Source organism: Salmo salar, chromosome 20, assembly GCF_965601325.2.
Source record: "Salmo salar chromosome 20, fSalSal1, whole genome shotgun sequence".
NCBI classification, from domain to species: domain Eukaryota; kingdom Metazoa; phylum Chordata; class Actinopteri; order Salmoniformes; family Salmonidae; genus Salmo; species Salmo salar.
Genome location: NC_138310.1, coordinates 3,812,855 through 3,827,540, shown reverse-complemented (window position 1 = coordinate 3,827,540; position 14,686 = coordinate 3,812,855). Strand labels below are relative to the sequence as shown.

General features: G+C 48.7%; 2 protein-coding genes across 6 annotated transcripts in view; both read left to right on the top strand.

The window, feature by feature from the left end:
- The window catches only part of LOC106579820 (serine/threonine-protein kinase TAO3), a 134,069-nt gene that overhangs the window by 110,986 nt on the left and 8,397 nt on the right, over positions 1-14,686 (top strand). For all 5 annotated transcript variants that reach the window (XM_014160025.3, XM_014160027.3, XM_045704275.2 and 2 more), the window contains 2 exons: positions 3,666-3,902; positions 13,569-13,697. In XM_014160025.3, coding sequence (XP_014015500.1) covers positions 3,666-3,902; positions 13,569-13,697 — 366 coding nt within the window. The remainder of the gene's footprint in view (positions 1-3,665; positions 3,903-13,568; positions 13,698-14,686) is intronic.
- Positions 7,827-9,613, top strand: LOC145862385 (uncharacterized). Its single transcript, XM_082966150.1, has one exon. It carries the CDS (start codon positions 8,357-8,359, stop codon positions 9,254-9,256), a length of 900 nt encoding a protein of 299 aa, XP_082822276.1. The 5' UTR covers positions 7,827-8,356; the 3' UTR covers positions 9,257-9,613.

Sequence of the window (14,686 nt, the reverse complement as noted above, 5' to 3'; positions counted from 1 at the left end):
GGGAGGGGTACAAAATATTAACACTTCTATGCCTTTCTGAGATATGTAGCTTTTGTTTTAGTCCACATAGAGTACCAGTCAAAAGTTTGGACACACTTACTCATTCCAGGGTTTTTCTTTATTTTTACTATTTTCTACATTGTAGAATAATAGTGAAGATATCAAAACTATGAAATAACACATTTGGAATCATGTAACCAAAAAAGTGTTAAACAAATAAAAATATATGTTATATTTGAGATTCTTCAAATAGCGCCACCCTTTGCCTTGATGGCAGCTTTGCACACTCTTGGCATTCTCTCAACCAGCTTCACCTGGGATGCTTTTCCAACAGTCTTGAAGGAGTTCCCACATATGCTGAGCACTTATTGGCTGCTTTTCCTTCACTGTGCACTCCAACTCATCCCAAACCATCTCAATTGGATTGAGGTCGGGTGATTGTGGAGGCCAGGTCATCTGACGAAGGTGAACGCTATGATCCCTTATTGATGTCACTTGTTAAATCCACTTCAATCAGTGTAGATGAAGGGGAGGAGACAGGTTAAAGAAGGATGTTTAAGCCTTGAGACAACTGAGACATGGATTGTGTATGTGTGCCATTCAGAGGGTAAATGGGCAAGACAAAAGTTTTAAATGCCTTTGAACGGGGTAGGTTCCAGGCGCACCAGTTTGGGTCAAGAACTGCAATGCTGTTGGGTTTTTCACGCTCAACAGTTTCCCGTGTGTATCAAGAATGGTCCACCACCAAAAGGACATTCAGCCAACTTGGAGTCAATATGGGCCATAATCCCTGTTGAACGCTTTCGACACCTTGTAGAGTCCCCAACACATTTTGCCTGTGCTGAGGGCAAAAGAGGGTGCAACTCAATATTAGGAAGGTGTTTCTAATGTTTTGTACATTGAGTGTATAACACATGTTGAAAATAAGACTTTTATTCAAAACACACATCAAGGCTCCCTTGATCAACCAGGTTATTGGCTGAGTAGCTTACCTGGCGAAAGGTCAACTAAACAAAAATGTCCTCGCAATCAAATAAATCTTAACCTTTGACCTGGAAGTGTTCCCCCCTGGATCGTATTTCCCTTTGAGACCAGCCTGTGAATGGCGATCACATGACGTGACTTGGCCTGTGGTGGCAGCAAGGTGAAAGCAAGTGATTAGGATTGTCCCTGCATCACAGTAGAGGTATTGATTCAGATATATTAGGAGGGAATCTCTCACCCTTTCTCTACTTCTCTCTCTCTCTCATTCTCTCCCTCTCGCTCCCCTTTCTCAGCCACTTCTCTATCTTCCTTTCTGACTCGGTTAGGAGGGGATCTCTCTCTCTCTCTCACCCTCTCTCTACTTCTCTCTTTCTCTCCGTCTCTCAAAGAGGCTTTCATGTGACCCACCTGCTGAACGCAGGCTGCTCCCTCTGCTCCCTCTAATGCCCCCTCTGTTCTGCCTGCCAATGGAGTCCGCTCCCTCTCCCTACCTCATTCACAGTTCACACGCCTGTCCCGGTGTAGCTGCCCCTGTGTAGCCCACAGCCACCGCGTTTGTCCAAAGTTGTTTGTCTAAACGTTAACCAACCAGTGGGTTTGTTGCTGGTCTGGGTAAAGCTGAGCTGAGGGGTTCAGGTGTAGGATATACCACATATGGTTTCTGGGTGCTCGCACGGTTGTTGAACATGAACGTTGCCATGATGCTTGGGCTTAAGAAGATGAGTTATGAGAAGATGAGGGACTACTATGAGGATCTGGATAGTCCCTTTTGTCAGGTTTGGTTTGTTTGTCATCTTGACTCTTGATGTTGTTGTGACTTGGACTAACTTGACTTGACTTTGGCTGACCTAACCAATGTAAATAACATTATATCATAGTCCACTCATGAAGTCAATCTACATTGATTAACTGGTTGGATTTAAACCAGATCTGTATGAACAGGGTATTTTGGTATATCTTGAAGACAATTGTTGGATCTACTCTTCCTTTCTAATGTTGGATTTAATCCTCCCTGCTTTCTAATGTTGGATCTACTCCTCATTTCTAATGTTGGATCTACTTCTCCTTTCTAATGTTGGATTTAATCCTCCCTGCTTTCTAATGTTGGATCTACTCCTCCTTTCTAATGTTGGATCTACTCCTCCTTTCTAATGTTGGATCTACTCCTCCTTTCTAATGTTGGATCTACTCCTCCTTTCTAATGTTGGATCTACTCCTCCTTTCTAATGTTGGATCTACTTCTCCTTTCTAATGTTGGATCTACTTTTCCCTGCTTTCTAATGTTGGATATACTTCTCCCTGCTTTCTAATGTTGGATCTACTTCTCCTTTCTAATGTTGGATCTACTTCTCCTTTCTCATGTTGGATTTAATCCTCCCTGCTTTCTAATGTTGGATCTACTCCTCCTTTCTGTTGGATCTACTCCTCCCTCCTCCTTTCTAATGTTGGATCTACTCCTCCTTTCTAATGTTGGATCTACTCCTCCTTTCTAATGTTGGATCTACTCCTCCTTTCTAATGTTGGATCTACACCTCCTTTCTAATGTTGGATCTACTCCTCCTTTCTAATGTTGGATCTACTCCTCCTTTCTAATGTTGGATCTACTCCTCCTTTCTAATGTTGGATCTACTCCTCCTTTCTAATGTTGGCTCGACTCCTCCTTTCTAATGTTGGATCTACTCCTCCCTCCTCCTTTCTAATGTTGGATCTACTCCTCCTTTCTAATGTTGGATCTACTCCTCCTTTCTAATGTTGGATCTACACCTCCTTTCTAATGTTGGATCTACTCCTCCTTTCTAATGTTGGATCTACTCCTCCTTTCTAATGTTGGATCTACTCCTCCTTTCTAATGTTGGCTCGACTCCTCCTTTCTAATGTTGGATCTACTCCTCCCTCCTCCTTTCTAATGTTGGATCTACTCCTCCCTTCTCTTTCTAATGTTGGATCTAATCCTCCCTGCTATCTAATGTTGAAACTACTTTTTCTTTCTAATGTTGAAACTACTTTTTCTTTCTAATGTTGAAACTACTTTTTCTTTCTAATGTTGAAACTACTTTTTCTTTCTAATGTTGAAACTACTTTTTCTTTCTAATGTTGAAACTACTTTTTCTTTCTGATGTTGGATCTACTCCTCCCTCCTTTCTAATGTCTGATCTACTCCTCCCTCCTTTCTAATGTTGGATCTACTTTTCCTTTCTAATGTTGGATCTACTCCTCCCTCCTTTCTAATGTTGGATCTACTCCTCCTTTCTAATGTTGGATCTACCTCTCCCTCCTTTCTAATGTTTGATCTACTTTTCCTTTCTAATGTCTGATCTACTCCTCCCTCCTTTCTAATGTTGGATCTACTTTTCCTTTCTAATGTCTGATCTACTCCTCCCTCCTCCTTTCTAATGTTGAATCTACTTTTCCTTTCTAATGTCTGATCTACTCCTCCCTCCTCCTTTCTAATGTTTGATCTACTCCTCCTTTCTAATGTTGGATCTACTTTTCCTTTAATGTTGGATCTACTCCTCCCTCTTTTCTAATCAGTGCAGGTGAAGGGCAGTAGAATTGGAGAGGACAGATTTTTATGTCATTGAGATAGTGCCTTTGTGTATCCCATACTGTTGGACCTATGACCTCAGTTGTCCTAACTACCTTTGCAATTAGTTGGTTGATTGATTGAATCCCCTCCACAGGTAACAAAGCAGATCCATCAGCACGAGCAGGAGAATGAGCTGCGGGAGCAGATGTCAGGTTATAAACGGATGAGACGGCAGCACCAGAAGCAGCTGATCGCTCTAGAGAACAAGCTGAAGGCAGAGATGGACGAACACAGACTGAAGTTGCAGAAGGAGGTGGAGACTCAGGCCAACAATGCCTATATAGAGCTAGAGAAACTGGCCAAGAGACACACCATCCACTGTGAAAAAGAGGTGGGTCTGGGGGGGTCCTGTCCTGGAGAAGTGCCATACTGTCCAAACGAAGGTGTCTGGGGAGAGGAAAGGACAACTTGTTCATGTTATGGGTTGGGCATTGCTGCCACCCAATGTCAGGAAGCTGTTAAAAAGCACACCAGTTCATCTGTAACTATGCAAATTATAGGTTAACCTTCATGGTCCAGCATGCCCTCCTTGACGTCAACTAGCACGTCCACTAACACTAGCACGTCCACTAACACTGGCAGGTCCACTGGCACGTCCACTAACACCGGCACGTCCACTAACACCGGCACGTCCACTAACACCGGCACGTCCACTAACACCGGCACGTCCACTAGCACCGGCACGTCCACTAGCACCGGCACGTCCACTAGCACCGGCACGTCCACTAGCACCGGCACGTCCACTAGCACCGGCACGTCCACTAGCACCGGCACGTCCACTAACACCAGCACGTCCACTGGCACGTCCGCTAACACTAGCACGTCCACTAGCATACCACTAGCACGTCAACTGGCACGTCCGCTAGCACGTCCAGTAGCACGTCCACTAGCACTAGCACGTCCACTAACACAAGCACGTCCACTAGCACGTCCACTAACACGTCCACTAACACTAGCACGTCCACTAACACGTCCACTAGCACGTCCACTAACACTAGCACGTCTACTAACACTAGCACGTCCACTAGCACGTCCACTAACACTAGCACGTCCACTAGCACGACCACTAACACTAGCACGTCCACTGACACGTCCACTAGCACTAACACGTCCACTAGCACGTCCACTAGCACTAGCACGTCCACTAGCACGTCCACTAGCACTAGCACGTCCACTAGCACATCCACTAACACTAGCACGTCCACTAACACTAGCACGTCCACTAACACTAGCACGTCCACTAGCACGTCCACTAACACTAGCACGTCCACTAACACTAGCACGTCCACTAACACTAGCACGTCCACTAGCACGTCCACTAGCACTAGCACGTCCACTAACACTAGCACGTCCACTGGCACGTCCACTAGCACGTCCACTAGCACTAGCACGTCCACTAGCACGTCCACTAGCACTAGCACGTCCACTAACACTAGCACGTCCACTAACAATAGCACGTCCACAAGCATGTCCACTAACACTAGCACGTCCACTAACACAAGCACGTCCACTAGCACGTCCGCTAACACTAGCACGTCCACTAGCATACCACTAGCACGTCCACTGGCACATCCGCTAGCACGTCCACTAGCACTAGCACGTCCACTAGCACTAGCACGTCCACTAACACAAGCACGTCCACTAGCACGTCCACTAGCACGTCCACTAGCACTAGCACGTCCACTAACACGTCCACTAGCACGTCCACTAGCACGTCCACTAACACTAGCACGTCCACTAGCACGTCCACTAACACTAGCACGTCCACTAGCACGTCCACTAACACTAGCACGTCCACTGACACGTCCACTAACACTAGCACGTCCACTAGCACGTCCACTAGCACGTCCACTAGCACGTCCACTAGCACGTCCACTAGCACTAGCACGTCCACTAGCACTAGCACGTCCACTAGCACTAGCACGTCCACTAACACTAGCAGGTCCACTAGCACGTCCACTAACACTAGCACGTCCACTAACACTAGCACGTCCACTAACACTAGCACGTCCACTAACACTAGCACGTCCACTAACACTAGCACGTCCACTAACACTAGCACGTCCACTAGCACGTCCACTAACACTAGCACGTCCACCAACACTAGCACGTGCACTAGCACGTCCACTAACATTAGCACGTCCACTAACACTAGCACGTCCACTAACACTAGCACGTCCACTAACACTAGCACTAGCACGTCCACTAGCACGTCCACTAGCACTAGCACGTCCACTAGCACGTCCACTAGCACTAGCACGTCCACAAACACGTCCACTAACACTAGCACGTCCACTAAGAATAGCACGTCCACTAACACTAGCACGTCCACTAGCACGTCCACTAACACTAGCACGTCCACTGACACGTCCACTAACACTAGCACGTCCACTGACACGTCCACTAACACTAGCACGTCCACTAGCACGTCCACTAGCACTAGCACGTCCACTAGCACTAGCACGTCCACTAACACTAGCACGTCCACTAGCACGTCCACTAACATTAGCACGTCCACTAGCACGTCCACTAACACTAGCACGTCCACTAACACTAGCACGTCCACTAGCATGTCCACTAGCACGTCCACTAACACTAGCACGTCCACTAACACTAGCACGTGCACTAGCACGTCCACTAACATTAGCACGTCCACTAGCACGTCCACTAACACTAGCACGTCCACTAACACTAGCACGTCCACTAACACTAGCACGTCCACTAACACTAGCACGTCCACTAACATTAGCACGTCCACTAGCACGTCCACTAGCACGTCCACTAGCACTAGCACGTCCACTGACACGTCCACTAACACTAGCACGTCCACTAGCACGTCCACTAGCACGTCCACTAACACGTCCACTAACACTAGCACGTCCACGTCCACTAACACTAGCACGTCCACTAACACGTCTACTAACACGTCCACTAGCACGTCCACTAGCACGTCCACTAACACGTCCACTAGCACGTCCACTAGCACGTCCACTGACACTAGCACGTCCACTAACACTAGCACGTCCACTGACACGTTCACTAACACTAGCACGTCCACTAGCACGTCCACTAACACTAGCACGTCCACTAGCACGTCCACTGACACGTCCACTGACACTAGCACGTCCACTAGCACGTCCACTAGCACGTCCACTAACACGTCCACTAACACTAGCACGTCCACTAGCACGTCCACTAACACTAGCACGTCCACTAACACGTCCACTAGCACGTCCACTAACACTAGCACGTCCACTAACACTTTCACGTCCACTAACACTAGCACGTCCAATGGCACGTCCACTAACACTAGCACGTCCACTAGCACGTCCACTAGCACGTCCACTTGCACGTCCACTTGCACGTCCACTAACACGTCCACTAGCACGTCCACTACACGTCCACTAGCACGTCCACTAGCACGTCCACTAACACTAGCACGTCCACTAACACTAGCACGTCCGCTGGCACGTCCACTAGCACTAGCACGTCCACTAGCACTAGCACGTCCACTAACACTAGCACGTCCACTAACACTAGCACATCCACTAACACGTCCACTAACACTAGCACATCCACTAACACTAGCACGTCCACTAACACTAGCACGTCCACTAGCACGTCCACTAACACTAGCACGTCCACTAGCACGTCCACTAACACTAGCACGTCCACTAACACGTCCAGTAACACTAGCACGTCCAGTAACACTAGCACGTCCACTAGCACGTCCACTAGCACGTCCACTGACACGTCCACTGACACGTCCACTGACACTAGCACGTCCACTGACACGTCCACTAACACTAGCACGTCCACTAACACTAGCACGTCCACTAACACTAGCACGTCCACTGACACGTCCAATAACACTAGCACGTCCACTAGCACGTCCACTAACACTAGCACGTCCACTAACACTAGCACGTCCACTAGCACGTCCACTAGCACGTCCACTAGCACGTCCATGCACGTCCACTAACACTAGCACGTCCACTAGCACGTCCACGAACACTACACTAGCACGTCCACTAGCACGTCCAATAACACTAGCACGTCCACTGACACGTCCAATAACACTAGCACGTCACTAGCACGTCCACTAACACTAGCACGTCCACTAACACTAGCACGTCCACTAACACTAGCACGTCCACTAGCACGTCCACTAACACTAGCACGTCCACTAACACTAGCACGTCCACTAACACTAGCACGTCCACTAGCACGTCCACTAACACTACCACGTCCACTAACACGTCCACTAACACTAGCACGTCCACTAACACTAGCACGTCCACTAGCACGTCCACTAACACTACCACGTCCACTAACACGTCCACGTCCACTAGCACGTCCACTAACACTAGCACGTCCACTAACACTAGCACGTCCACTCACACTAGCACATCCACTAGCACGTCCACTAACACTAGCACATCCACTAACACTAGCACGTCCACTAACACTAGCACGTCCACTAACACTAGCACGTCCACTAACACTAGCACGTCCACTAGCACGTCCACTAACACTAGCACGTCCACTAACACGTCCAGTAACACTAGCACGTCCAGTAACACTAGCACGTCCACTAGCACGTCCACTAGCACGTCCACTGACACGTCCACTGACACTAGCACGTCCACTGACACGTCCACTAACACTAGCACGTCCACTAACACTAGCACGTCCACTAACACTAGCACGTCCACTGACACGGCCAATAACACGTCTACTAGAACGTCCAATAACACGTCCACTAGAACGTCCAATAACACTAGCATGTCCATTAGCACGTCCACTAACACTAGCACGTCCACTAGCACGTCCACTAACACTAGCATGTCCACTAACACTAGCACGTCCATTAGCACGTCCACTAACACTAGCACGTCCACTAGCACGTCCACTAGCACGTCCACTAACACTAGCACGTCCACTAACACTGGAACGTCCACTAGCACGTTCACTAGCACGTCAACTAGCACTAGCACGTCCACTGACACGTCCACTAACACTAGCACGTCCACTAGCACGTCCACTAGCACGTCCACTAACACTAGCACGTCCACTAGCACGTCCACTGACACGTCCACTAACACTAGCACGTCCACTAGCACTAGCACGTCCACTAGCACGTCCACTAGCACGTCCACTAACACGTCCACTAACACTAGCACGTCCACTAACACTAGCACGTCCACTAACACTAGCACGTCCACTAACACGTCCACTAACACTAACACTAGCACGTCCACTAACACTAGCACATCCACTGACACGCCCACTAACACTAGCACGCCCACTAACACTAGCACGCCCACTAACACTAGCACGCCCACTAACACTAGCACGCCCACTAGCACGTCCACTAACACTAGCACGTCCACTAGCACGTCCACTAGCACATCCACTAACACTAGCACGTCCACTAGCACTAACACGTCCACTAACACGTCCACTAGCACGAGCACGTCCACTAGCACGTCCACTAGCACGTCCACTAGCACTAGCACGTCCACTAATACTAGCACGTCCACTAACACGTCCACTAGCACGAGCACGTCCACTAGCACGTCCACTAGCACGTCCACTAGCACTAGCACGTCCACTAATACTAGCACGTCCACTGACACGGCCAATAACACGTCTACTAGAACGTCCAATAACACGTCCACTTGAACGTCCAATAACACTAGCATGTCCATTAGCACGTCCACTAACACTAGCACGTCCACTAGCACGTCCACTAACACTAGCATGTCCACTAACACTAGCACGTCCATTAGCACGTCCACTAACACTAGCACGTCCACTAACACTAGCACGTCCACTAGCACGTCCACTAACACTGGAACGTCCACTAGCACGTTCACTAGCACGTCAACTGGCACTAGCACGTCCACTGACATGTCCACTGACACGTCCACTAGCACGTTCATTTGCACCTCCACTAGCACTAGCACGTCCACTAACACTAGCACGTCCACTAGCACGTCCACTAACACTAGCACATCCACTAGACACTAGCACATCCACTAGCACTAGCCCGTCCACTAGCACTAGCCCGTCCACTAGCACGTCCACTAGCACTAGCACGTCCACTAGCACGTCCACTAGCACTAGCACATCCACTAGCACGTCCACTAATACTAGCACGTCCACTGACACGTCCACTAGCACGTCCACTGACACGTCCACTAGCACGTCCACTAACACTAGCACGTCCACTAACACTAGCACGTCCACTAACACGTCCACTAGCACGTTCACTAACACTAGCACGTCCACGTCCACTAGCACGTCCACTAACACGTTCACTAGCACGTCCACTAACACTAGCACGTCCACTAGCACGTCCACTAACACTAGCATGTCCACTAACACTAGCACGTCCATTAGCACGTCCACTAACACTAGCACGTCCACTAGCACGTCCACTAGCACGTCCACTAACACTAGCACGTCCACTAACACTGGAACGTCCACTAGCACGTTCACTAGCACGTCAACTAGCACTAGCACGTCCACTGACACGTCCACTAACACTAGCACGTCCACTAGCACGTCCACTAGCACGTCCACTAACACTAGCACGTCCACTAACACTAGCACGTCCACTAGCACGTCCACTGACACGTCCACTAACACTAGCACGTCCACTAGCACGTCCACTAGCACGTCCACTAGCACGTCCACTAGCACGTCCACTAGCACGTCCACTAACACGTCCACTAACACTAGCACGTCCACTAACACTAGCACGTCCACTAACACTAGCACGTCCACTAACACGTCCACTAACACTAACACTAGCACGTCCACTAACACTAGCACATCCACTGACACGCCCACTAACACTAGCACGCCCACTAACACTAGCACGCCCACTAACACTAGCACGCCCACTAACACTAGCACGCCCACTAACACTAGCACGCCCACTAGCACGTCCACTAACACTAGCACGTCCACTAGCACGTCCACTAGCACATCCACTAACACTAGCACGTCCACTAGCACTAACACGTCCACTAACACGTCCACTAGCACGAGCACGTCCACTAGCACGTCCACTAGCACGTCCACTAGCACTAGCACGTCCACTAATACTAGCACGTCCACTGACACGGCCAATAACACGTCTACTAGAACGTCCAATAACACGTCCACTTGAACGTCCAATAACACTAGCATGTCCATTAGCACGTCCACTAACACTAGCACGTCCACTAGCACGTCCACTAACACTAGCATGTCCACTAACACTAGCACGTCCATTAGCACGTCCACTAACACTAGCACGTCCACTAACACTAGCACGTCCACTAGCACGTCCACTAACACTGGAACGTCCACTAGCACGTTCACTAGCACGTCAACTGGCACTAGCACGTCCACTGACATGTCCACTGACACGTCCACTAGCACGTTCATTTGCACCTCCACTAGCACTAGCACGTCCACTAACACTAGCACGTCCACTAGCACGTCCACTAACACTAGCACATCCACTAGACACTAGCACATCCACTAGCACTAGCCCGTCCACTAGCACTAGCCCGTCCACTAGCACGTCCACTAGCACTAGCACGTCCACTAGCACGTCCACTAGCACTAGCACGTCCACTAATACTAGCACGTCCACTAACACTAGCACGTCCACTGACACGTCCACTAGCACGTCCACTAACACTAGCACGTCCACTAACACTAGCACGTCCACTAACACGTCCACTAGCACGTTCACTAACACTAGCACTAGCACGTCCACTAATACTAGCACGTCCACTAACACTAGCACGTCCACTGACACGTCCACTAGCACGTCCACTAACACTAGCACGTCCACTAACACTAGCACGTCCACTAACACGTCCACTAGCACGTTCACTAACACTAGCACGTCCACTAACACGTTCACTAGCACGTCCACTAACACTAGCACGTCCACTAGCACGTCCACTAACACTAGCACGTCCACTAGCACGTCCACTAGCACGTCCACTAGCACGTCCACTAACACTAGCACGTCCACTAACACTAGCACGTCCACTGATACGTCCACTGACACTAGCACGTCCACTGACACGTCCACTGACACTAGCACGTCCACTGACACGTCCACTGACACTAGCACGTCCACTGACACGTCCACTGACACTAGCACGTCCACTGACACGTCCACTGACACTAGCACGTCCACTGACACGTCCACTGACACTAGCACGTCCACTGACACGTCCACTGACACTAGCACGTCCACTGACACGTCCACTGACACTAGCACGTCCACTGACACGTCCACTGACACTAGCACGTCCACTGGACACGTCCACTGACACTAGCACGTCCACTGACACGTCCACTGACACTAGCACGTCCACTGACACGTCCACTAGCACTTCCACTAACACTAGCACGTCCACTAGCACGTCCACTAGCACGTCCACTAGCACGTCCACTAGCACTAGCACGTCCACTAACACTAGCTTGTCCACTAACACTAGCACGTCCACTAACACTAGCACGTCCACTAGCACGTCCACGTCCACTAGCACGTCCACTAGCACGTCCACTAGCACGTCCACTATCACGTCCACTAACACTAGCACGTCGACTAGCACGTCCACTAACACTAGCACGTCCACTAACACTAACACTAGCACGTCCACTAACTCGTCCACTAGCACATACACTAGCACGTCCACTAACACTAACACTAGCACGTCCACTAACTCGTCCACTAGCACGTCCACTAGCACGTCCACTGGCACGTCCACTGGCACGTCCACTAACACTAGCACGTCCAATAACACGTCCACTAGCACTAACACGTCCACTAACACGTCCACTAACACGTCCACTAACACTAGCACATCCACTAGCACGTCCACTAACTCTAGCACGTCCACTAACACTAGCACGTCCACTGGCACGTCCACTAACACTAGCACGTCCACTAGCATGTCCACTAATGCGTCCACTAGCCCGTCCACTAGCACTAGCACGTCCACTACCACTAGCACGTCCACTAGCACGTCCACTAACACTAGCACGTCCACTAACACTAGCACGTCCACTAACACTAGCACGTCCACTAGCACGTCCACGTCCACTAGCACGTCTACTAACACTAGCACGTCCACTAACACTAGCACGTCCGCTAGCACTAGCACGTCCGCTAGCACTAGCACGTCCGCTAGCACGTCCGCTAGCACTAACACGTCCACTAACACGTCCACAGCACTAACACGTCCACTAACACTAGCACATCCACTAACACGTCCACTAGCACTAGCACTAGCACGTCCACTAGCACTAGCACGTCCACTAGCACTAGCACGTCCACTAGCACTAACACGTCCACTAGCACTAACACGTCCACTAGCACTAACACGTCCACTAGCACTAACACGTCCACTAGCACTAACACGTCCCCTAGCACTAGCACGTCCACTAGCACTAGCACGTCCACTAACACTAGCACGTCCACTAACACTTGCACGTCCACTAACACTAGCACGTCCAATAACACTGTTGTGTGTAGATTGAGGAAAACTATTATTCAATCAATTTTAGAATAAGGCTGTAATGTAACAAAATGTGGAAAAAGTGAAGTGGTCTGAATAGTTTCAGAATGCACTGTACTCTAACAATTCTTAACACTAACACCACTAACAGACAGGTAGCTTGCTAGCAAAACAACATTAGCCATGTGTTGTTTTCTCCCCATGTGCCTGTCTCCCATACAAGGCCCCTTCATAGCTAACTAATATATGTGCCTCTCTCTCTCCCCACCCCTCCATCTCCCCTGTCTCTCAATTCAATTTAAGGGCTTTATTGGCACGGGAAATATATGTTAACATTGCCAGAGCAAGTGAACTAGATAATAAACTAAAGTGAAATAAACAATACAAATGAACAGTAAACATTACACTCACTCTCTCCCAAACCCCCCCCCCCCGTCTCCCTCTCTCTCATTTCCCCTCAGATGAAGACAATGTCATCAGATGAGAAGAAGTTCCAGCAGCAGATCGTTTCCCAGCAGAAGAAGGAGCTCACCACCTTCCTAGATAATCAGAAGAAGCAGTACAAGCTCTGCAAGGAGAAGATGAAAGAGGTCCTTTATTCCCCCTTTCCCAGCCTCACACTATATGCTCTGTATTGAGCTGAGTTGAATCGATCCTTTAGTACAAGATCTGCAAGGAGAAGATGAGAGGTCCTTTCTTCCTCCTTTCCCAGCCTCACACTATATGCTCTGTATTGAGCTGAGTTGAATCGATCCTTAGTACAAGCTATGCAAGGAAAGATTAGAGGTCGCAACGCAACACTGCTTATGTCCTCTAGCTAGCTAGTACAGCACTGTACCCTCGTATAATGCCTCTACAGTAGGAATAATCTCAGCACCCATGACACATCTACTATGTATTGCGATGGGTGGAAACAACCATCCGACGAATACACACACACACATACAAACACACACAAATATACACAAGTACAGTATGTTTGGTCATCATGCATTTTCATTTCACTGAGGAGGAGCTGAGTCACTCCTCCCACTCACTACACACACACACACACACACACACACACACACAGACACATTGTGTTTCTAACAACCTTGATGCGCTGTTTCTCAGAACTGGATCCGTTGTTGTGAACAGAACTAGGCCATCTCAGTTAACAGACATTGCTCTGATTCTAAACATTCAGTTACATAGCATTGTTTAAATCATAGAATTAGGAATTAGAATACGATAATGGACATGAACCTTCTTATGATGAGATAAAGGTCAGCCATTTTGGTCAACCATGGTTTTCCAGTCCTGTGATAAGATATTGTGTAAAATAATGAATTTGAAGAATGTTTGTTTGATTGCTAGCCAGCCATTTTTAGAGGAATAATTTTTTATTTTATTTTTTTTATTAACTGCCAATATGCCAACATTCCATTCAAACAATGGGGTCAATACACTGGCTGAAATCAGTTGATGATAGGACTTAGACAAGTTGTAAATGCAACAAGTACTGATATTGTATCATATAATTGCGTCACAGCTTTCCAAGAAAACAAAATGTTGACTGTTTATAAGCTATTTATACAGA